Here is a 23,426-nt window from a genome sequence, read left to right as displayed (position 1 = left end):
AAACTGTTTATGCCCCAGTTTTTTGAAATTTACATCAACAATACACAACTATCATCTTCAGAAGAATATTATTTAATTTATGTAAAGCATGTTAAACTTTTAAGAGCCTGTCACAAATCTTAAATAAATCAAAGGAACTACTACATGTGTGTTTTGAATTTCATGACATTTGTTTGCCACAGTTGGACTACGAGCAGTCCCTATTTTTTCACAGAGTCCGTCAAGCTTAAAGCAAAAAAAATGTTTGAAGAGGACTCTTTGAAAAAATTTTTCTCTTCAAGCTCGACGGACTCTGTGAAGAAATAGGGACTGCTGGTAGTCTATGCCACAGTTTATTAAAATGATGCACAGCACATGTAAGTTGCGATTTAGTTTCCAAAAATGATGACACACTGAGGATAATGACAGTAGAAAATTGCAGCCAATGTTATGAATTCTGACTTCCTGTACAGCTGAACAATCTGATATAAAGAAATTTACCTGATTTCAAAGCTTCCTCCTATTTTTATTGCAAACCCTGACACTGCAAATATGAAAACTCACTGTCAAAAGTCACTTGGACCTTATCCCCGCATTTGTCCATGTTAGAGAGCTGTTGCCAGTAAAAACATCTTCACCATTTCATTCTCTTGATTTTGTTACATTTCTTTATACTATTGACTTTGAACAACAGCACTTTTCTCTGTGAGTTCATTGTCATCCTCGTCTCTTCCATAAACAACCCACTTGCCTTCCTTGACAACTGGCAACTTAGGGAGTGGGGGTAGAGAGCTACCTACCAACTCTACATATGCCATGTTTGGATAAGGAGAGTGTGGTGGGTTGGGAATTTTAGTAATTTTCACAAAATTGCCATATCGTTCCCTGTATCTTTCCTTGAGTGTGGTGTAAAGTTTTTCCAGTGCCTCTTCATTCTATAAAGAGAAAAGCACATACAAAAATCAACAAACTGGTCACAGAGAACACAGTCAACTCCCATAGGCCACCACCCATTTTGTTTGCCGAGCTTGCAAGTCTTTTTCTAACCCATTTTTCCCATCACCATACCTTCCGTTGGTTCTAACTTTTAAACTTGTGGATAAAACCCTAACGTATGACTATTCAAATGAAAGTTGTTGAGCAGTATTTCATGTGATACTGTTTATTATGCTGTACATGGTGGTTCTAACTTTTATGTTTGTGAAACAAACCCTAGTGTGTGACTGTTCAAATGAAAGCTATTGAGCAGTACTTTCATGTGGTACTGTTTATTATGCTGAACAAGGTGGTTCTAACTTTTAAGTCTGTGGATGAAACCCTAGTGTATGACCATTCAAATGCAAGCTGTTGGGCAGCATTTTCATGTGATAACGTTTATTTTGCTGTACAAGGTGGTTCTAACTTTTTAGTCTGTAAAGGAACCCCTAGTGTGTTACAATTCAAATGGAAGCTATTGAGCAGATACATTTGTGTGGCTCTACCAGTATTTGTTTTCTAATAATTCACAAGTAGAATTTTTCATTTCTCAAATTTTGAACTAGCACAGTTTTAGGAGTGAAAGAGTCTTGAAAATAATATTGTTTTCCTTACCCCTAGAAGCATATTGGAAGCTTCCTCTCTACATCTTTGTACAAACTCTTCTTCACTCAGAGCTGGAGGAGGAATGACAACTTTTTTGCTCATCCTGTTTATTATGCGCTTTGTGATCCTTCTTTCTTCTGACTCCTCCTCAGTGAGAACAAAACCATTGTCAATCAAATCAAGGTCTGGAGGTGGACGTCGTCTTTGTGCTAACGTTACAAGCTGTTTAATAAAAAATACCAGTAGTTATTCACCTGACCAATAATGCAACAACCATCATCAATGCAATTATTGTGAAATATGGTTTCTAAAGATTGGATCCAGTAAGGTTTCATAAATCTCTTTTTAAAGAAGCTGCTCAGGACCCCCTCTGACTTTATCCACGGACCTTGCTGCACTTCATCCATTCTTTCAAGATCAAGGGCCAATATTCATGTACCAGTAAAGCTCTCATGCTTGATTAATGAGATACCAGTAAATACAAATTATGTTGCACTACTCCCTTCATTTCTTGATAAGCTATGAGGTGGGACACATCCTTCAAGTTAGGATTTCAGATCAACATTTCAAGTTTAAGGATCTCAAGTCAACATCTTGACTCCGAAACATGCCCATACTGTTTGGCATGCCAAAACAAGCTTATATGTAGTTTAGGGTTTAGGATAAGCTTATTCAAGGGTGTTTGGGATTCTGACTCAAAAATCCTGCCTCAAATCTTTATCTTTATTCTTTATTGCAATTTATGGCTAAGGCTAAACTAGGCCAAAGGATGAAATGCAAAAGAGTCAAAGACCCCATATTGAAGCAGATCACCTAAGGTACTAATTACAAAAAAGAAAGTGAAATTATAGTAGTAATAAATAAGTAAACAAGAAAAATATATATTGAAATCCTGAGTTGAGATCCAACTTATTTTTGACAGTTCTGAGACCCACTTTTTTGATTGATGGATGACACAAGTAAAGGGCCATTCCATTTTTCCGTAACCCCCCCCCCCTTCAAGGGTGGTCGGAATCGAACCCCCCTCCCCCTAAGCAAAACCGTGTCATGTTTGGGGGGAGGGGGTATCCAGGCAGTTTTCCTAAAACTTCAACCAAACAAAATAATTCTGTATGTAAAAAGCATCAAATTATCCGCAAGAAAATTATGTTTCCCCTACCAGATCACCATATTGCTTCAACTGCTGGGCTTTTCGATCGGTGGTTTGAATGCGTTCATGTTGCACTAACGCAAGTACAAGCTTCTTTATCAGATCTGTGCGTCTTTGGACAAACGGATTAATCCGCTTCTTTGTCGGCATCCTTCTTCGAACCCTGTAACGAACAGGTATTAAGTTTACGCAGGGTACAAGAGATTTTAGAAGAGATATTTCGCCGGCAGCTCTCCACAATATGGACGCCATGTTGTTTCTCGCTGGAGTATCGCCAGGCTACTCAGCACTTTTTACCACGTTCTACAAGGACAGCGGATTTGCGTGATATTAGTATGCGTCCAGTGAGGTTTCCAAGATGGCGGCTGTACGAGCTCGAACTCTGGAAAATCTGTTGAAGTTTAAGCCAAAAAATACGGAAAAAAGAAAGGTTTTGTACAAAAAGCTCATCACCGCTCTTGTACAATATGAAAGGATAGAAACGACGATCAACAGATGTCATGATTTGTCAAGAGTCGCGGAAAGGGTAAGTACGCAAAGTTGTTTGACTTTCGAATACATGACCATTCCATCATAGATAGAGCAAGATTATCCGATCAAAGCCTTTTATACAACTGTCTTTAAGGAATAAAGGCATGGTTTTCCTTCCTTGGTAATTAATGCCCTGATATTGCAATAAGCAACCCCGGGTGTGAGGGCATTTCATTTGATATCAACCCCCTCCCCTCCCCCCTCCCCCATAGACGAGATTTTTTAAAGGGGATACGTAAGTAATTTCTGAAGGGGTTGATCCATTGGAATCCTTTGATCTCTTGAAAATTTCTGAAGGAGTTAAGAAAAATTTGGCTTTTTTTAATGGGGTTAAGAAAAATTGGGTTCTTTCTGAGGGGGGTCGGGGCTTTGTTTTGGCACTTATCGTTTTGTCTTGGAAGGACATTTTAACTTACTTTGCCTATTATGGGGTGGGGTGAATATGAAATGGAATGGCCCTGAGCAACCTCTCCCACCCCCTCCCCCTTTCAATCAAGGTAAGGCTTGACCATGTGTGATGGAGTGGGATTTATCTGCTAGTACTTCTTCAGGGGATGACGTGCAGGTTGCCTATTGGATTGTTATACGCTGTAACTGGACAAGAGACTGGGGAGACTGTATGTCATGCCAATACGTAAATTGTGAACTGAACTGTTAAGAGTAAATGTACTTTATTTCAGATGATTGATCTTGCAAAAGAGGGAGATGAGGAAACCATTAACAGTTGGATTACAGTAAGTCTACATTTTACAGTCTTTCCAATTTATGTTTCTTCAATAGCGAAGCATACGAGTGACGTCATGACTCAGACAAGACTCAAACAAACAAACCGGAATGGCAGACGATTTTTCCTTAAACACATTCTGAAACAGCTGGTGTCACTAAAACACTTTATTAAAACAAAAACTTCGCCTAGATTCCCTCTCTCAGAACACGCTGACATTTCTGAGCCTCGTGGGGGGGGGGGGGGGGTATAATCATTTGCATTCTATTTTGACCTTGCCCACTTCGCTATACATTTCTAGAAGTAATAGGCTTGCACTCATAACACTTCCTTTACAATGTTAAAATGATGTTAATGTTACAATCTTTCTTTCTTTGTCTTTTCACCAGAAGAAAAATCTAATACCAAAAGTGTTTGGACATCTGTTACCCCGCTACCAAGATCAAGTGAATGGTTATACAAGGGTGTACCAAATACCACCTCGAAAAAGAGACATGGCCAAAATGGGCATTGTGGAATTTGTTGGAAATAATCTGCCTCCTCTGTTACCGTCAGATGAAGAACTTAGAAAATTAAAACTGCAAAAGCTTCAAGAGATGAGTGCAAAGTCAAAAGGAATTCCCATTAAAGGAACGCCTGTGTAATCAAGTCTTGTGCTAGACAAAACAGTTCCGAGATATCCATTCCGGAGTCATAGAATAGACCATATTCATATTCTCAGTATTGGACTGGAACTAGCTTGGGACTGTTCAAATGCAAATGACACACAGCTATTTTTAATGATATTCCTCCACATTAGCCTCCATTGTAAGCTAGTTCCAGTCCAATACCGAGAATACAAATATGGTCTATTTTCAATCAATCATTCAACGACCCGAGCACTTATGACGTCATAGCCATCGCTTGTGTGTCAGCAGTGGATTGGTCGAAGATGCTAAGGGCAGTGTACCAGTGGTTTAAGCCCTTTAGTGAAAATGGCTTTCTCGTAAACAAACAATATTCGGACCAAAAATGACATTTATTCCTACAACGATGTAAAAGGAAACCTAGAACGTAGTGTTATTTGATGTATCGTTCTTTAGGTAATTGTGTAATATGTTTGTTCAGAAATAAAATTAATGATTTTTTCATGAGATTATTTAGTTTCATTTCCGCAGTTGTCAGTTATGAAGTGAAGCACAGAGTCATATTTTACAACGCGAAATCATAAAAAGACGCTCAATGGATCTTGGGTGGCCAGGAGCCTAAAACAAGACCATCAAAAATCAATTTCAAACCACGAGTCTCTCGTAGCTGAGTTGGTTAGAGCGCCCAACCGGAGTCTGGGAGGCCATGGGTTCAATTCCAGTCGGGGACTCAGATTTTTTCTTTGCCCCATGCTCGTGTCATTGTTGAACAATTCATCTTCATAATTTCAAACGTGTTTTGATCTAAAGAGCAATATACAGCTGAAAGGAGGCAGAAAAATGGCAAATGAATTCCTGTTGCAATAAATTTTGCTCGCAATATCCGGTAAACTTAAATAGCTTTGTAGATAAGATTCACTCGACTTGAGACATTGTCTAGACAAGCCACTCTCGTATCAAGAGGCATCAGATACCCAGAGGAAGAAAAAGGTGTAGTTTTGTGATATTAACACCTCTAATGAAAAATCTAAGCTTTTTGTGAGGCACACCTGCAAAATTAAAAGCGCTTTTAAATTACTTCTAGTTTTACCATTGTTCGACTAAAATTATCGTTAGAAAATAAAAGCCATGTAAATTTTGCTAAGAGCTTTTTACTTTTCCTTTTTTATAGCTCCTTTCTGAGATTGGTTGTAAAAACTCCAAACAATTCAACTCATTTCGGAAATGAAATCGCGGTTGAGCCGCCATAACCAACTTAATTATTGCGGGAACCAAACACTTGCATTTTATGTACGAAACCTCTTGCTTGTAATTATTTATTTCACACCAATCACTGAATTGATGATTGCAAAATTTAAAGTGGGCGACCATTACCAATTTCATTAATGGACTTTTCAGTACCTCATTAAAAAGCCACAAAGAGTGTTTTCTAAAAAAAATTCGGAACTCGAATTGTAGTTTTCATCGTACGCGTCTGTGGCGAAGAAAAAACGTTTTCGCATCAAGGAACTAAGGGTGATATAAAACAGCGCAAAAATTCGCAAAAAATATTGAGAATAATATATATATATATATATAAAAGAATTCAGACTTGCAAAAATAATTCAGCGTTTGTTTGTTTTTACAGAGAGTCCTAATAATAAATAAAATGCATCAAGCTTTGTCAATTTTTAAATAGCAGGTGTTGATTGCGTTGGTTTGAAGTGGCTTCCGGGGCTTTCGTAAGTCTTAATAAGTCGAAAAAACATCATCAGTTAAAACGCGTCTGGAAAGCGAAAGAGGATAGAAAGCTGCAACTAGAAAATTCCTTTTGTGGTGATCGTGTCTGTCTTTGACACATGTATGAAATTTCGTGTATCGAGATGAAGTGACTCAAAGATATACTGCCCGAGGATATACAGTGTATTAGATAAGCTTAATCTTATTTTTACCCTAGAGGGGTTTTATCATGACGAAGCAAAGATTTCCTTTATGAATTTGGGTGCCTTGTTGCTTAAAACGAAACTCATATACGAAGAGCTTATCAAGCAGTAAGAAGACTAGCTAAAACGGTTGGGAGCCCTAATATGGAAAATTCAACTACCCGCCATGGATGCGAACAGAACTCTATCGTTGTATCAGTGAACGCGCTGATTCCCGCAATAACTTTGTCGACGCTTTCTGGTGTTGCGGCGATTTTCCTAAACATTCTGGTCATCTGGGCAATTTACCGAAATCCCGCTTTGCGTTCTGTGACCAATTATTGGATTATTTCTCTAGCAATAGCCGATCTTCTGATCGCAATTTTGGGTGTGCCCGTTTGGTGTTTAAAACTTCTACAGAAAGCGGAACTCATAAAGCCTAATATACACAATCTGTTTACGGTGATCGTGGTATTAACTCTATGTTCTTCCTCGCTGAACCTTTTAGCGCTTAGCTATGATCGGTTTGTCGGCGTCACCTTGCCATTTCAATATCACAGCCGGATAACTTCGGCGAAGTGTGTAAAAGTTATCGCGGCGATTTGGACCGCGTCAATTGTTGCCGCACTTTTATCACTGCAAAACAAATGCACTATTACGGCGCATGGACATTTTGTGCTTTTCACAGGAATCTTTGGCATCCCGCTAATTTTAATTTGTTATTTTTATTTTCGTATTTTCAAGGAAGCTAAAAGACAGAAAAGATTGATTAAAGTCCAAGCGAGCTCATGCTACGACCAGCCGCGATTTCTGAAAGAAAACAAAGCCGCGATGACAGTTGCTATGGTGACAGGCTCATTTGCTCTTTGTTGGCTTCCAAGTTTGATTGATTCAGTGATTCATCTCCTTGCTCCAGCAATTTGGGATGAAACTCAGTTATGGCTGGGAACAACAACTCTGGCTCTTTTCTCGCCCGTATTAAATCCCATTTTGTATGCGGTGCGAGTTAAGGCTTTCCGAAACACATTTCGAAATGTTGCAGTTTTCGGAAAGATTAAGCGAAACTCAGTTAGCGTAATGTATGATCCTTCGTAATTTTTGACATAAGCTGGTTTTCTTTGACGTTGAAACTATCTGCTTTTAACCGAATAGATCGAATGATATTGAATCAAAATAATTGCAAGCCTGCAAATGGTTACAGCCTTTTAGTACATTTTAAGTGGACCTGTATTCTGATACTCAGCAAATATCTATAATCAGATGTTTCCATGAAACAAAGTCATGTTCCTCATTAAAAGCATCTGTTTCTTAAAAACGTTTTAACATAGTCTAGATCTAGTTACTAGATGTTTTTAAAATTTTCCTTTTTAACTCGGAAAAGAGTTATAGTGGGCGAAGTAAATTCACTCCTTCACTCCTTCACTTAGCCTGCGTGGCAACTCCCCCACCCACCCACCCCTTTCGACGCCTGCTACGCAGGCTATCCTTCACTCGTTTCCTGTTAGACATATGCACGCAATGCGTGCAAGTGTTTTAAGGCCTCTAGAGAATTCGACCTTTTCTCTGATACCTACATTTCTTGTTAAATTACATAAAATTAACATACTTAGTCACCAACCGAAATATTGTATTAATGTCAGTTTTCTTGAAATAATATTATGATATTTATTCAGCTATAATCCGAGACCGTAAACCTTTGGTTTTTAAGAACCAGTTAGTAAAAAACTAACCCAAAACACTCAGCTAAAGATGAATTTATTTCAGTACGATTTGGTGAAAAAAAAATCGCTCGACTTATAGCCAATGATATTATTATTATTATTATTTTTCGTTACCTTCAAATAACAAAAAGGAAAAATAAAAAGAAAGAAATCAATTTGCAACAGATGGGAACTCTATCTCTTGGCCTTTCGGTCTGCTCTCGATCAGTATTTGATGACAATCAAAGTGAAGTAAACAGAAGTTTGGAAAGTATAACATCATTTGTATTAGCAAACCTTTATTTGTCAGTTTGTTGTTTTCGATTCTTGTTTCATAATAACTTTTCCGAGTTTAGTGGCTTATAGCCACTTTTAGTTATTTGATAAGGTACTCATTGGAGTAGGAGCTTTTCTCTTTTACGGTGGTGGCTTTTCAAAGCCTAAAAAATGTCACAGTTACAGGAAACACAAAGTACATTAGTATTTTCTACCAACTGCTTTTTCGTTCTGTCGAAAAAAACTGACAAAAAAGGAGGCTGGAACAAACAGACAAACAGGCATTAATGAGGGTCAATTGGTAATAAGAGGAACATTTGTTCTTCGCCTTGCATATTCGGCAACAGCAGTCTGCAAGTGTGAGTCAAAAATAGTTTTTTTTCTTCTTTCTTTTCAAAGCAAAATAAAATACGCATCTAAGTCGAATAAGACGCATTGTGGCTTCGAGACGATTTCAGTTACTTATCAAACAATTATAATTTGTGTGGTACAAAAGAGAACTTTGTGTGTTTTATTTACACATAGTTAGTAGAGGCCGTATCTTCAAACATTCGCAGATGCGTTAAAAGGCCAGTAATAAAAATGACAGTTGAAATGAATCATATGGCTACTGATTGGTTGAGCTCACAGTCGACAATTTCCGAGCATTTGTGCAAATACTGAAGTAAACCATAGTTAATATAGGAAAATGGTTAGGAAGCCCGGCAAACATCAAAGGAACAAACAAAGAGGCCAAGATTTATGTTGGAGCAGGAGGGCATTTTGCGGGCGCCGGCCCGCCCCGTGTCTTGGGTGGCCGGGTCCTCTGTCCGGCGCCCCTCCGCTTCTCGGGCTGGTGCCGGTCGGCGGTGTGTCATGCGCCAGCGCCCGCGGTGGCCCTCACTCTCCCAACGTCCCAGCTCGCGACAGGAGGTGAGAAGGGCGCCGCCGGCGGGCGAGGCGTGTGTGGGACTAGGCTCGGCGGAAAATCGCTCCACACGTCATGTATCGGTGCGCTGGAGAGGGGAGGGAGGAGACTGAATCGCCCGGACGGCCGTTCGTGCCGTAGCGCGTCCGCTCCACTTATGGGCAGGAGGTTCTCGACACGGTCGCCCCGCGCTCACCCAAAGTCGATCAGGACGCCGACACCAATCTGTGGTCGGACGACTCTTCGTCCCTCACTTTTGAGCTGAAATAGCAAGTGAAAATATGTACAATGTAGCAGACTCCGGCGCACTCCCATATCGACGCATCGCACGCAAAATCCCTCCTGCTTTATGTTGGAAGGTCCACGACCCTGCACATCTTTTGTTTTGCGCTCATACACTATGCATGATTACGTACTCGCTATGATTCAATTGGTTAGTTGCATGAACACACGTTACCACCTATTGTATTTTCTCAGGTTTTGTGCAGGGTCAACCCCCAAAATAGCGAACAAAAACATACAACAAAGAACTTTGTCAGGCTTCCTAACCACTTCCCTCTATTAACTATGAGTAAACTGATACACCAGTGATGTCACTTCTATCGCACTTGTGATTAATTTTGATATTTCTTAAGTTGGTTTTCCAAACTTCCCTTTAAATAAAAGAATGCTAAGCTTGAAGTCTGCCAGCTGCTTTCCTGACAAGGAACTTTTTGTCCATCTTACACAAAGACCTGGGTACAAACTACCATTTTTGGTTAATCGTAGAAGCACGCGGATGGTTTCCCAGTTCTTTATTATCCAATCAAAACATGGCTTGAGTCGCGAGTGCAATCAGTTGCTTTTATCGCGGGCTCGTTAATTCTAAAGGGCAGAGTTCCTTTCGAAAATTAAATGAAACATGAAAACTTGTCAAGTGTTGTAACAACGGTCAGTCGAAAACACAGCACTCCGGACTTCTATGTGCTAGTCTAAACAAAAGCTTATGCAAAACAACGTTATAAAATTTATATTCTTTACCACTCAGTGTTTACATGTTATAAATGAACACCCAGCTTTTTTACTCCAATGTTCATGTAATTTATCTGTAAGGTGTTTCACGCAACAGTAATGGAAGTTAAATTCGTGTATCAACATTGTGCCTGAGGTCCATTATGGGCATCCACTGCCAAGAGGTCATCAGGAACAAAGAATTGTGGACAAGAGCTGAACAAGAAAGAATTAACATCCAGATTAGAAGGCGCAAGCTACGCAAGTGCGGTTGGATTGGGCACACTCTCAGGAAAGAGGATTGCAATGTCATCAAGCAGGCACTGAGGTGAAACCCACAGGGGAAGAGGAGCCGAGGCCGTCCCAGGAACAGCTGAAGGAGGACGGTAGACAACGAGGCGTGGAAAGCAAGCTACACCTGGAGATAGCTTGAGAAGATAGCCTAAAATAGACCGAGCAGGTGTTTAGTTTCCATTGACCTATGCTCCATGCACGAGCAGTGGAAGTGAATAAGGATTAGGATTAACATCGTCTTGACGGCCACTGGCAGCGATTATACTAACTGGCAGGCTATCCACAAATTAGTTTCCTTCGCTCGCACACGATTTTTGGTTCGTAACGCATCGCTTTTCCCTACAAGCGTTGCGTGACGGCCCTAAGAGCTGCAAAGGAGACTAGTCACACAACAGGTAACTGGGAAAACTTGATCCACGATTCCCATAACAAGAACAATAACAACTTTTATCTCATATTCTTTGTTCAATTCCAGCTATGTCCAACCACACAATAGTTCATTCAGTCCAGTAACTCTGGCATCTTTTTCTCATTGACGTTGTTTTCAAGGACTTGCATGTTTTCATAGTGCCGAAATTCAATTTGAAGTATCATCGTTTTCTCCTCTTAGTGTCTTTTTCTTTAGACCGGAACTGCCTCTTAGCCTAATAAGAAATAAAAAATAACAGACGAACAATTACTGTGCTTTCTTTACATATTAATAAGAAAAAAAAAAAAAAAGAAAAAAAATTTGGGGGGGGGGGGGGACGGAAAAAACCCCCCCCCCCCCCCCCTTTATAAAAAAAAAAAAAGGGGGGAAAAAAACCCCCGCGCGCGATATTTAAAAAACAAATTTAAAATACTCATGAGAGGGGGAAGGGGCCCGAAAAAAAAATATTTAATAAAAAAAAAAAAAAAAAAAAAAAAAAATTTTTTTTAACAAGAAAAAAAAAACAAAAAAAATAAAAAAAAAAAAAAAAAACAAAAAAAAAAAAACAAAACGGAAAAAAATTTTACTGAAAATACGTCTACCGATCGCCACAGACAAAGTGTAACTTAGAATCCTCTAGCTAATTAAACCTACGATCAGGCAATAACCTTTTTCGCGTTCTTGCTCGTGCGGTCAACGCAAGAGAGAAAAAACAGCTTGCCTAATCGCAGATTAAAATTCTCTTAATTCTTCTTTCTCTTCAAATTCAAGATGGTTGCTACTGTTTTTGTGCTCCTCCCATTTATGCTCCAAATTTTAGCGTCAAGACCGTTCTGTGAAAGCGCACTGATCGAGAAAGCACACTGAAAAGCTGAGAAGTTCTCCTTTTCGAGGATGGAATCACATCTCTACCCGAATGAAACTACTCAATCAATGAATAGTATGTTTATTTTTGTCACACTTTTACTCTGAATAATGATTTATCCAGCAACCAAGCTCAGAACTTGCTTGGGGAATTGCTGCATCAGCAATATTGCAGCTTGTGGCCACGCCCACCGAAAATTTTACATGCAGTGTTACGTGAAATGTTGTAGCGTGTATCGTTGTAAACAAAGAGTGCCAACAACTTTTGCAGTGAACAGCGTTAGGGACTTTCTTCTTCCTCTGTTCTCCCTCTTTCACACTCACCGCTATTTTCGATGGAGTGTTTTTGTCCACAACTCTACGTCATCGGCTGAGGTCACGTGGCATTTTGGCCGCGCGATTTAAACGCAACTTTCCGGACTTGTAAAATCGTCAATTTTTAGGCCATCAGCTTCAAACTTGGAATCGTATCCTTAAAACTCTAAACTTTCAAAATAGGAAAAATACAAATGTCGCTTCTATCTTACGCACTTTAAGCCAACTAACTATGTAACTCATTTACCTGCTTGCTTGATCGTACCACTTTGGGAGTATCACCTTCCAAATTAGCGATGTTCACATTTGCGCCGTGCGTCATTAATAGTTTCACCATTTCATCCATTTCTCGGCCGCTTGCTGTATGAAGCGGCGTATTCCCTGCGTATGTTACCTTGTTCACGTCGGCACCACGTGATATCAAGTACTCAGCCACGTGATACTTCCCAGTCTCCACTGCGTGATGTAATGGCGTGCGACCACTATTAGAGTCCTGCGTTTATGGACGAAATACATATTTTGATATATTAATTGAAGCACGGTCGACTGTACGGATTTACAAAGGTTTTTTCAAATAGAATTGAACTATAATGGCCACCTTTCTAGACCTTCTACAAATGGCCAGAGATTTTCGTTCAGTCCGCGCACCAGTTGCAATCCATACTATTACGATTACTGGGGCGCATAGATTTAACGTTAAATCCGTGAGCCCCAAAATTAAACATTGCACATTTTTCACCCAGGGTTCTAGTCATATCTGGTACGTATTCAGGGGCGTAGCTACGATTTTTCCAGAGGCACGCATAATTTTCATCCCTTCTTCTCCCTCCCTTCCTCTCAATCTCGTCTTCCTTTTTAATTATTTTTGTTTAATTTTGGGTGGGTTGGTGGGTTTGTTGTGCAGTCTCTCTTGTGGGCACAAGGTCATAATCCGGTCTCTCGTTCACCTCGTGCTTCTTCTGTCTTTCTCGTTCTGCGTCAGATCAGTTCTTTCGTCCTTTCCTATGTTTGACTGTTCCGGATTTCGTATATGTACATATTCCAGCTTATTTCCTTTTTCAAAATCTCTTCTTCTCTTTTACAGTCCACGTGCGTATGTGCGTACAGGCAGCTATGCCCCTGGAATTTCTTATGGTTGTTTTGCTGTTCACACCCTTACGGGAACGTGAATTTTACTGTAACCAGGTAACAAGTTGGAATAAAATACTGAAGTTAGCACCAGTGAAATTGATCTCAAAGAATAACAGCGAACAGGGTTTTTTGGGCGAACGATCTTGATTATTCTCGTGATACCACTTCTTTGCAAAGTTGAAGGAGCCACCGCGATACATAACTTTAGGTCTTTTCATTTGAAACATAAATCTTGAGGCTAAAGGGATTTCAAAAGAGGTCAGTAACCTGATCGTTTATATCAGCTCCCATGTCGATAAGAGTTTCAACCAGTGGTTGACTTCCTTTCAACGTCGCTACGTGGAGGGCAGAACAACCTGTAAGCGAGAAAATAATTTATCAGAAAGTAGAGGCTTCAGCGAAGAAAAAGGTGAAAACTAGGGAGTTCTAGGGGCAGGATCAGAGTCATAGTGAGAAATAAAGTGTCATAACATATTTAGTTACTTTTTCTTCGAACCTTTTCGTTCTCGGAGAAATTAGCTATACAGCTACCCTTGTAAATAACGAGGTGAAATAAAGGTGATGCCGGTGATGTAATGATGTGTGTGATGGGTGTTAGGGAAAAAAGGGGGGGGGGAGCAAGTAAGCGAGCTTGGAGCTGGGAATACAGGGGCGTTGGATTAAAGGGAGAGTTAAACGTATAGAGAACTTAGAGATTGTGGAAGCCCTGTTGGAGGAGTTGGAAGCCGTAAATAGATATTGCTAAAAATAGTACCCGTCACTTTGTTTCCTCCTCCGAGGCCGCCATGGAAAACTCTATAGGAAGAGAAGCGTGAAATGGAAATAAAGGAAGTAAAGATCTTAGTTAGCAGTCGTAAAGGGACTTGATCACTTCATGAAAGTGGGAGAATAAAAGCACTGGAACGCTGGATAAAGCGAGAAATTCTGACAGTACGAGCTTTTCTAGATAAAAGAAGACGCAACGCTTTCGAGTAGCCAAACATGGTTTCCTATAGGCGTAAAAATTATAAAGTTATAAGCGCTGGTTTATTGTTCGTCTTACCTTGAAAATTTTTCAAGTCTAGCCTGATCTCGACGCGGTTACTTTTTGTGACGTCACGAATGGCATAGACGCAGTTGACGTTACCATCTTGACAGGCCAAATGAAGAGCAGTCTGTCCGTGCCTGTCCATCAAGTTGACATCAGCCCCGCCCTCTATCAGCCTTTTTACGATATATATTTGATGCGTTATCACGGCAAGATGGAGAGGAGTCTGAAACAACAGGTTTTTAAACTGATTAACTTATTGTTATAACGGAGGCTTTCGTTATACAATTTAGAATAAAAATCAGCGAAAAGAATTTTTTTTAGAATTTGATAATGATGAACCGCGATTCATCGAAACGTCATTTCTTATCGCTGATTTTTATTCTAAACTTATTGTTACTCAAGTGTAATGTAAATGTTGTTTGTTGTGGTTATACACTTAGCTTCGATCGCGAGATAGCCAGTTTCCAAGTATGCTACAGAAACAGAGGAAATGAACATAACTTTTAAAAAATCCCAATCGACAGAGGGCAGACCATTTGCACATCACCTAATTGAAGAAACGTCGACCATGTGAACTGAAAGCACTGATAAACCATGAACGATATGGCCCAACGGTATTCTGCGTAGACATCCTTGGTAAGCTTAGTAATATTCCTTTTTGATTGAAAATCAAGATAAGAGCATCGTTCACGGTTTATGATTTCATGGGCCAACGATTCTTCCATCAGGTATATACAAAATTGCAGTTTCTTAAGCAATCAATAAGCCAGCGGCTTTCGTCACCGAAGTGACTTCTTTCGACGTTTTTTAGAGTCCTTGCGCTCGTGTTTTGATTGGATAATTGAAGTGATGCAAAGAAAACTGCCAAAAATGACACTTTTCACCACCTGGCTATTGTCGCTTTATTTTGCAGGATTTTGGGCCCGTTTTCTTTTGTGAATACCTCCGAGGGAAATTTGTAAAATAAAATAAAAATAAATAAATAAATAAATGTGTTTTCATGTCTACAAGCCGTATTAGAATCAAAACGTTACCTGTCTTAGCTTGTTATAAATATCAACTCCTCTCGACTTCATTCTATGGATGAAAAACTCGGTCAGCGGTTGGTCTCCCTGGACAACGGCGATATGAAGAAACCTGGCGAAGAGAGATAATATAGCCAATTCTGGGTTTTATACTAAAATAGGTTAGCTTCAACGGGAAGAAACAAAAGAATATCATTGACCTGACTTGATATGTGCGTATTAGGTTAAGTTCCCAAGCTTTAAAAACTGATGGTGTTAATAAATCTACGCAGTCAATATGTCTCGGAGGGTTTAATCAGAAAAATTTTATCACAAGGCATCTCACGTGCTACAAAGTTCCTTACCTTGGTTATCAAATATATCCCTGGATATACTCGAATCTGATATTTCTCGAACCACCCGATGACCCGAACCAGAAGCCGTTTCCCTTTGAGGTTCGAGACATCGGGATTTTACTGTACTCCAAAAACCACCAAAAAATATCTAACCTACAAAATTCCCCACTATTTTTGTAAAGGACACTTTATAAAGTCGCACATTTTTTAGTAACAAACATGATTTAAAGCACGATCTAAAACTCCTGGTACGTGATGTGCGGCTTTTAATTGTTAAAATGTTGGGTTGCTATACGGAAATCACATGATGAAATACGTTTAAACGCATCGTATGATAAAATATATTGGCTTGAAACACAATCTTGTAAAAACACATATCCAAAAGATAAAGGAAAAAAATTAAAACAAAATACGTTATCCGACAATCAAAAGTGTCCAAATTCTGTTGTAACTGCACGATTTTTGAAACCCATAGAATTCAAATGATTTGCAATGGCATAAAGGTGATAAATGACAAATATACAAAATTCACAAGTTGCCTTAGTTACGTGTGGTTTAGGCTAGATTCCGGCATAGTTTTAATTTGGTCATGTAACCGAAATTAAAAGGAAAACCGAAGAATTTGAAAATATTGTTTGCATCTCTGAAAAGAAGGATCGATCTTCTTAAGGAATTTTTTTCCTCTGCGCAACAATTATTTCCTTGAAAACTAATACAAAACTAAAACAAGTAAAAATAATTTTTTTCTTGTCGTAAATCAAAGCAAAAAACTTTTTCTCCCGGACACCGCCTTCATGGTGGCATCACTTTAAAATCGTCATTACTGCTGATGAAATCTTTGCTTCACTTGCATGAGCTTGTCATTGATGTTCTGGTATGTTTATAAAATAGTTCCGCCTAAAATTATGCAACGCAAGCAATTTTTTTGTTTAAGAGTTTGCGCGCATTTTATCAGTGTTCAGTGTGCGGAAAAGAAATATTATAAGTATTTCTTATAAGGATAAGAATCTTGTGATGACGTATTATAGATATAAAACCCGCGAAATCTTATTTTTGGACTTCTGTGAATAAGAGTCATTGAACATCGACTTATTAAAATTCAACGTACTGCATAGTAACTCTGTTGTCCCATTTTGAGTTTTAAAAATACCGTCAAAACAAACATCGCTAACGACGGACACCAAAGAGACTCATGCGACTTTCGGCCTTACAGTGGTGGATATTGCACGTCCCTTGGCTATGCATTAAAAGCAAATTAAAGAAGATCCGCGTAATTTAAAAATTGTGCTGACAGTTATAAAGTTGCAGTGGTATAGAGCTTTGGTGCGCAGAACTTAAAGCTGGATTGAAACAGTAAAAATAATAAAAAAATCTTCAAGGCTTACGTGTCGCCATCATCGTCTTGACCAAATACATCAGGCATTGGGCTTGTTTCCGCCACAGTCCGCACGCAGTCGTTTGATTGTCCAGCAACCGTACAGCGTCCGTCGTTGCGTGTGACTGCCGCTCGGCTGTGTCACTCAATAAATGCAAACCGGACGATGTCGCCGAAGACGTTGCTTCTATAACTCGGGTGTCCGCCTCATCGTGTTCAATCGCTCTTTTCTTTGATTTAGCTTTACTTCCGTTATCGTTACCGAGATCATCCGACGACGAAGATGTAGCGCTGATTAGCGCCGACACCGTTCGTCCCGGCGTTCGTTCATGATCGGTTGATAATGTCACGCAAGGGTAATCAGTAGGAGGCGTCTTGTTTACTTCAAGGGCAGAACTTGATTCTTGTTCTAGCTGATCCAGAATTGTTCCTTGTTTTTTGGACGTAGACCTTTGGCGACGCTTTCGAGTTTCTCCTGAAATCAACCAAACGTTTCAACACTTTCTAGTAGCCATTCTTTCAATTAAAATGTGATTCAATGTTGAATCGTTTCCATATATCAAACACAGCAAATTTAGTTTCTTCACAGCTGCTTTCATACACGACATTCCTTACAAACCTACCTGCCATCCTTTATGAAGTGTTTTGTAGATCCTTCTCTTCAGCATTTCAACTTTTAGCCAAGGATACTTCATATGTTCTTGTCACAAAACTGGAAAGACATGTTTTTAGTATTCATGGACCGACTACTGAAGCGAAATAAGAGATCATACACAATGCATATGTTATCTACATGGTTGTTTGTGATTGGATAGAATAGAGGAAGAAGGGGGTTTCCCCACATCTTGTTTATCCGGGGTAACGTCGACATGCAGAATATGGCGTCCGCTTTGCCCTGTTTTGCCCGACCAAGCCCGGCAAAGATTTTGTCTATCTTTTCTGTGTCGGTAAGGTTTTAAGCAAAATTAAATAACACTAACTTTGGTCAAAACCGCTTCGAAGTCTTCGATGAATTATTTACAAGCGGGCTGCCAGCATTGCCAGAAAATTTTGCTAGTCAAAAAATAAAATTATTCGACACATTATTACTGACGTAAATGGATTTTCACATGATTATTTTTATTCCGCAACTGCTGTGTGGAAACCTGTTTTCGATTGCTTTTGTTTGATCGAGCCAATGGTTTTTTTATGGAAATTTTTCGATCCATTGTTGTCAAGGACAAAACGACTTTGAATCTTCACATCAAATCAAATCGATCATAACTTCTTCTTCTTTAAATTTTGGAAATAAAGAAGCCTGCAACAGGAGAATCATTATGGGCTTGGCAATATTTTTTTCATTCTCTTAGTTACAATGGTACTCAGCCCCACGAAAAACCCGACCAATATTGATGATACTGTACCAAAGTGTTTTCTTTTGAGATTTTTTTTAGCATAAAAACAATGTCACGTTGATCTGTCACGCAACATGGTACACAAAAACTCGTTCCCAGGTTACTCTCTCACATGGGAACGAGTCTCAAAAATGGCGGCTACTTTGGTCTGAAAATCGATCTTTCTTCGCTGGTTTCTGTTGGGATCAAAGCTGAGATGATTGGTAAGATTAAAGAATAATTTGTTCGAATAGAGATTGCTTTTAAACTGTATTACCGGCGAGACAAGCTAGAAGGTCTTGAGGCGTACATTTTTCCACCGTTACGTAGTAGGTTGAAATAACTGATTTGTACGTTGCATCGATCCGCGCGCCATCAGCGAGTCTTGTGCACCAACCCGATATGCGATCGTCTTCGAAAACTAACATCAATTCTATATCTCTTTCTTAAAGTAATTTTATCAGTCATTCTACCGTTATTTATTTTTCTTTCACTAATCAAGTTAATCATTTAATCAAGTTGTATTAATTATAATGCAGTTCAACTTGAATGATGTAATGTTTTTTTCTTGCAATAGGATTCTTCTAAATATGACGATATCTTGCTTAAATATTACACATTAAGAGCTAAGAAATGCCAGAAATGGAGGTGAACATTAATTCTACTATAACCTTACCTTCTGACACCATCAACTTCATCTTTGAATTCACTCAGCCTGGGTCAGAAGAAGCCAGTGAAAATGGAAATGGGGTAACGTCAGAAAGGACTGGTAACCAATTTGGTGATGTGGCTCATTGCCAAGTAGGGTCACATGATGACCCAGATGTGTCAGCTGAGATATCATTTACAAATGATGTCAACCGCTCAAGTGGAAATGATGCAACACAGGAAACTTTGCGAAGTGATGTCATTGAACAAATAAATACTCATGTGACAAAAAGAAAGTCTTCAGAGAAATCAATGACAAATTCATCCCAACTGTCAATTTCAAAACCACAGCGACCATTTATTTCAAATCAACGACAGCGAATGATTTCACAACGACGACAGCAATCGATTTCAAATCCACAACAGCCATCAATTTCAAGTGCTCAACAAAAACAACAAAGGCCATCAGATATGTTTAATATGCTCATCCAAAATGGACAAGTTGTTCCAAGAGTGTACGTCCAAACACCAGTTCAAACAGAACCTTTACAGAAAGGGGAAGCTTCAACCACAAGACCGCAAGGAGTAAAAAAATTAGCAAATGATAAAATTGTGGAAAGCATGGCAAATAATAACACAGTGGAAGACATAGCAAGTAGTGAGAAGGTTGAAGGCACTCAGATAACTAATTCTACTAAGCTGGCTCTTCGGAACTTTTTGAAAAAGAAATCTGCAGCAAATGTTGGTGAAACAAATGATAAAAGTGTTGTAGTTAATTCTGATCCTGAGGTCCAAATCCTTTCAACTGTCGGAGAATTTGAAGTGAGGAATGCTTGTGACAAAGATAGAGCTTGTTCAGATCAGTTGAGCAATACTCAGGAGGATGCGATAAATGTAACAACAGGAACTGAGAGTCAAAAAGTCCCAGAAGAAGTCCTCATTGTGGAATCTAGTTCACCGGACACAGTACAAACCAGTTCAAACTCTGCTCAAAAAGGCAATGATGATCAGCTATCAAATCAACAATCAGCCATCACAGAGTCAAATGCTGAAAGTACTGTTCAAGAAATAAAGCAAGGTGACAATAACATTACAAGTACCTCTGATAGTGCGTTGTCCAATGAGTCAACAACTACTACTCAAGAAGTGGATGTTGTTGTGCTCCCATCACTTTTGCAACCAAATGTTCCAAAAAAGACTGCAAAAAGGAGGGCTGAGAGAGTGCCGAAAGAACCAACAGGTAACAGACAAGTTTGGTTTGATGAAATAAATATTTTCAAAAGATAGTTTATTAGTTACCGGTATGCAAATTGATTATGTTGTTAGAGGTAAAGCCGTAATGGGCTATGGCATTAAATGCAATGTATGTACTACCTCTTCCAGTTGTGGAATGGTGAAATTCTTTAGACATAAGGTTGGACATACAAGAATTCTTTAGGGGAATAAGTGAAAAATAGTGGATTACTTAGGTAAAGGCCAAAAATTTCATGAAATTCAAACCTGAGTTCATGCCCTCCCTACTTATTAAAAAAAGTGCCTGGTCTCAGGTTAATGAAATTCTTGGAGGGCAGTCACATTAAGATTTCTAATAGAAATTATTCAGGGGTCTACACATATTAGTGAATTTGTTAGGGGTGGGGTCACTTTCAACGGATTTTAAGGGGGTAAGATTTTATTGACCAGTAAGGGGAGAGATTTTTTATGCAATCGCCCAATAGAGTCAAACCTCTCCTTACAGTTACCTCTCTATAATATTACAGTTAGTTCACATACTACTCCAAAAGAGACCAAAATTTAAATAAACGCTAGCTCTATAATAAGGACACCTCCATAATATGGACACTCTTCTCTACCCCTTTGGTGTCTGTATTAAAGAGGTTCAAGTGTGTTCAAAATAACAATTTGATAGTCGCTGCTTGATTTCGCTTAGACTGTTCACAGCCTATCTTTTTTTCAACGCATACGATCGCAAGAGAAACAGCGAGGGTAGCGAGCGAACCGCGAGGGTGGGGTGGGGACCCCCTCGCACCTCCCGTTTTGCGCTGTCTTCCAGATCTCTTGCGATTCTCTTCGAAGAAAATTATGAGAAAGAAAGAGGGCTATGAACAGTCTCGATTTCGTTTCTTTATTCCACAGGCATCAAGAAAAAGAAGAAAAAGAACCCTCGCGAGTGTGTAGAATGCGGGAAAGTTTTGTCTTCCACGACACAATATTGTCAGCACATGAACATTCATTACGACAGAAGACCTCACAAGTGCAACGAATGTGGAAAAGCATTTCGTCAACGACAACACCTAGCCAAGCACAAATTAATTCACACCGGGGAAAAACCTTACGTGTGTCAGCACTGTGACAAAGGATTCAGGTCGGTTTACGCACGGCGAGACCATGAGCGGATCCACACAGGAGAGAAGCCTTGCAAATGCCCGCACTGTGACAAAATGTTTCGCAGCACAAACGCGCTGAAAGAACATGAAAAGGGCTTCCATAATATTCAAGAAAAGAAGATCTATACGTGTAAAGTTTGCGGTAAAACATTTTCTTGGTCTAGTGCACTTGCGGCGCACAAAAAACGCCACGCAGACGTTTGGGCGTACAAATGCAATAAGTGTTCCAAGGCTTTCAAGAATTACAGCGCTTTGTGGAATCACAAGAAAACCCACTCGAAAGAGAAACCATTTGAGTGCGACATCTGTGGACAGCGCTTGAAAAAACGTGGAAATCTTAAGAGGCACATTCTCACGCAACATGAGCCTGAGGAGGCGGAAGAATGCCTTAAAACCAGCAAACAGTTTGAAAATTTCCGTGCAAAGAAAAACAAAAAACTGAATGATTTATGATTAATATTCATCATATGGGGTATGTTACAGTAAGATTTCGAGAAGTCAAAAATTAAGGTTGACCAACGATGGCAAGGATAGAAATGGATTACAGGATGAAAGAAAAAATAGATAGCAGAAGGCCCAACGGTTTCACGTTTGAAATTTTATATAAAAAAATGCGAATATGAAATTACAGTTTCGCCCAGAAATTATAAAGGAGCTATAAAGTTCTTGCTTAAATTACATGTAAAAGTCACAATAGTAATTGCAGTTTTGTTAAGGTTAAAGTGATTCGTAACTCTCTTAGATTTTCTTGGATATCGCTTAGAAAAGGAAAACGCAAGATGTTTTTGTAAACTGTTTTTCGTTATTTAAAAACGCAAGATGTTTTTGTAAACTGTTTTTCGTTATTTACCAGCTTTCAGCCCCAAATACATTTTACATACATGTTGTACTTACCTCGAGGACGATGTTTGTTAATTAAGATATAAATTTATACGTTTCTCTATCTTGCTGTTAACTAGGTCATTTCCAGTGTTGGTTTTGGAGTCAGGGTCCTTCCCCAGCAAATTAAACAACACTTCACTGTAATACATCCCTCAACATTGACCGATAAGGTATATGTCTATAACTGCGAAAACTACACATATCCATCATAAAAAATCCTAAAAACTGGACTTTAGAGAGAGCGTTGGAAATCGACCCAAGCACTTACAGTCGAATCTTCATCAACGGCTATCTGTCAAAAACGACAGGAGCACACGTGAAATCTTCCCCCCACCCCCCCCCCCCCACCCCAACACTTCCGCGGAGACGAATACTACATATATAAAGTTTCAATTTAAACACCGGCTTTCAGTGTCACGTGCATAGCTATCTTTCTGCATCCATCTTTCGACATCGTTTTTCGACGTGCTGTTTGAAATGAGCCAATCAAAACCGATGCATACTGGTTAGTTTCATGCAAATATACTCACGAGTTCAGAATGTCATGCTAGTGGGCTGTGATTGGCGGATTTCGATCCGTCTTATTTGTTTAGCACGTCGAAAAATAAGATGCCATGATGATTTCAATGGAAAGCCACTATGCACCAAACACTGAAAGCAAGTGTAAGAACAGAAAACTATAGGAAATTGCAACCTAGCTATAGGATGTTTGACTACTAAATAGAATTGTAGTAGAGGTAAAACGCAGTTGTGCCAATGTACAAGGCATTGGCGATATTTAAAGGAAAATCTCCAAACACAACAAAATGAATTTTTTTGTACTTGGACAGGAACTACAGTGGTTTTTGAAAAAGAGCTAAACAACTGGATCACTGGAAAACGGTAAACGGCCTTTCGGAACCTTTCGAATAAGAAAAAAAGAAAAACCTTTGAAATGATACTCTTGGCAATACTGAAAGGAAGCCATAGCAATCAGTCGAACGTAATAAAAAG

At 39.3% G+C, this 23,426-nt stretch overlaps 6 protein-coding genes across 6 annotated transcripts in view; 3 read left to right on the top strand and 3 right to left on the bottom strand.

Annotated features, from left to right (window-relative positions):
* Nucleotide 1: 1 nt before the first annotated feature.
* On the bottom strand, nucleotides 2–3,001 carry LOC144662102 (uncharacterized). Its single transcript, XM_078522843.1, has 3 exons — nucleotides 2,720–3,001; nucleotides 1,570–1,782; nucleotides 2–914 (listed from the first exon to the last, which is right to left on the bottom strand). The coding sequence occupies exons 1-3, from the start codon at nucleotides 2,960–2,962 to the stop codon at nucleotides 654–656; spliced, it is 717 nt and encodes a 238-aa protein (XP_078378969.1). The 5' UTR covers nucleotides 2,963–3,001; the 3' UTR covers nucleotides 2–653.
* A 35-nt stretch (nucleotides 3,002–3,036) lies between these two features.
* LOC144662105 (large ribosomal subunit protein bL17-like) lies at nucleotides 3,037–5,098 on the top strand. Its single transcript, XM_078522847.1, has 3 exons — nucleotides 3,037–3,236; nucleotides 3,922–3,975; nucleotides 4,355–5,098. Exons 1-3 carry the CDS (start codon nucleotides 3,069–3,071, stop codon nucleotides 4,607–4,609), a joined length of 477 nt encoding a protein of 158 aa, XP_078378973.1. The 5' UTR covers nucleotides 3,037–3,068; the 3' UTR covers nucleotides 4,610–5,098.
* A 1,239-nt stretch (nucleotides 5,099–6,337) lies between these two features.
* Nucleotides 6,338–9,199, top strand: LOC144662931 (adenosine receptor A2a-like). The gene has a single exon (XM_078523864.1). The coding sequence runs from the start codon at nucleotides 6,658–6,660 to the stop codon at nucleotides 7,585–7,587; it is 930 nt and encodes a 309-aa protein (XP_078379990.1). The 5' UTR covers nucleotides 6,338–6,657; the 3' UTR covers nucleotides 7,588–9,199.
* A 528-nt stretch (nucleotides 9,200–9,727) lies between these two features.
* LOC144662107 (uncharacterized) overlaps nucleotides 9,728–23,426 on the bottom strand; it is a 16,089-nt gene continuing 2,390 nt past the window's right edge. Inside the window, exons 3-7 of the mRNA XM_078522849.1 lie at nucleotides 15,443–15,545; nucleotides 14,421–14,631; nucleotides 13,646–13,734; nucleotides 12,495–12,740; nucleotides 9,728–11,303 (exon numbers count right to left, since the gene is read on the bottom strand). Of these exons, the coding sequence (XP_078378975.1) occupies nucleotides 11,250–11,303; nucleotides 12,495–12,740; nucleotides 13,646–13,734; nucleotides 14,421–14,631; nucleotides 15,443–15,545 (703 nt within the window). The 3' untranslated portion in view covers nucleotides 9,728–11,249. The remainder of the gene's footprint in view (nucleotides 11,304–12,494; nucleotides 12,741–13,645; nucleotides 13,735–14,420; nucleotides 14,632–15,442; nucleotides 15,546–23,426) is intronic.
* Nucleotides 17,143–17,903, bottom strand: LOC144663313 (uncharacterized). Its single transcript, XM_078524210.1, has 2 exons — nucleotides 17,767–17,903; nucleotides 17,143–17,618 (listed from the first exon to the last, which is right to left on the bottom strand). The coding sequence occupies exons 1-2, from the start codon at nucleotides 17,771–17,773 to the stop codon at nucleotides 17,143–17,145; spliced, it is 483 nt and encodes a 160-aa protein (XP_078380336.1). The 5' UTR covers nucleotides 17,774–17,903.
* Nucleotides 18,664–22,354, top strand: LOC144662084 (uncharacterized). The gene is made up of 3 exons (XM_078522823.1): nucleotides 18,664–18,740; nucleotides 19,094–20,404; nucleotides 21,301–22,354. The coding sequence occupies exons 2-3, from the start codon at nucleotides 19,150–19,152 to the stop codon at nucleotides 22,002–22,004; spliced, it is 1,959 nt and encodes a 652-aa protein (XP_078378949.1). The 5' UTR covers nucleotides 18,664–18,740; nucleotides 19,094–19,149; the 3' UTR covers nucleotides 22,005–22,354.

This window comes from Oculina patagonica, chromosome 8, assembly GCF_052425735.1.
Source record: "Oculina patagonica isolate OP01 chromosome 8, crgOcupat, whole genome shotgun sequence".
Classification (NCBI taxonomy): Eukaryota; Metazoa; Cnidaria; class Anthozoa; order Scleractinia; family Oculinidae; genus Oculina; species Oculina patagonica.
Note: the sequence above shows the minus strand (reverse complement) of the source record. Positions and strands in the feature narration are given on the sequence as shown.

Coding starts and splice junctions, on each gene's coding strand:
- LOC144662102 (XM_078522843.1), bottom strand. CDS start 2,962: ATGGCGTCCATATTGTGGAGAGCTGCCGGCGAAATATCTCTTCTAAAA. Junction 1,783..2,719: donor TGAAGCAATATGGTGATCTG/GTAGGGGAAACA, acceptor TTTATTAAACAG/CTTGTAACGTTAGCACAAAG. Junction 915..1,569: donor CTTCCAATATGCTTCTAGGG/GTAAGGAAAACA, acceptor TTCTCTTTATAG/AATGAAGAGGCACTGGAAAA.
- LOC144662105 (XM_078522847.1), top strand. CDS start 3,069: ATGGCGGCTGTACGAGCTCGAACTCTGGAAAATCTGTTGAAGTTTAAG. Junction 3,237..3,921: donor TGTCAAGAGTCGCGGAAAGG/GTAAGTACGCAA, acceptor ACTTTATTTCAG/ATGATTGATCTTGCAAAAGA. Junction 3,976..4,354: donor CCATTAACAGTTGGATTACA/GTAAGTCTACAT, acceptor TCTTTTCACCAG/AAGAAAAATCTAATACCAAA.
- LOC144662931 (XM_078523864.1), top strand. CDS start 6,658: ATGGAAAATTCAACTACCCGCCATGGATGCGAACAGAACTCTATCGTT.
- LOC144662084 (XM_078522823.1), top strand. CDS start 19,150: ATGCCAGAAATGGAGGTGAACATTAATTCTACTATAACCTTACCTTCT. Junction 20,405..21,300: donor AGTGCCGAAAGAACCAACAG/GTAACAGACAAG, acceptor TTTATTCCACAG/GCATCAAGAAAAAGAAGAAA.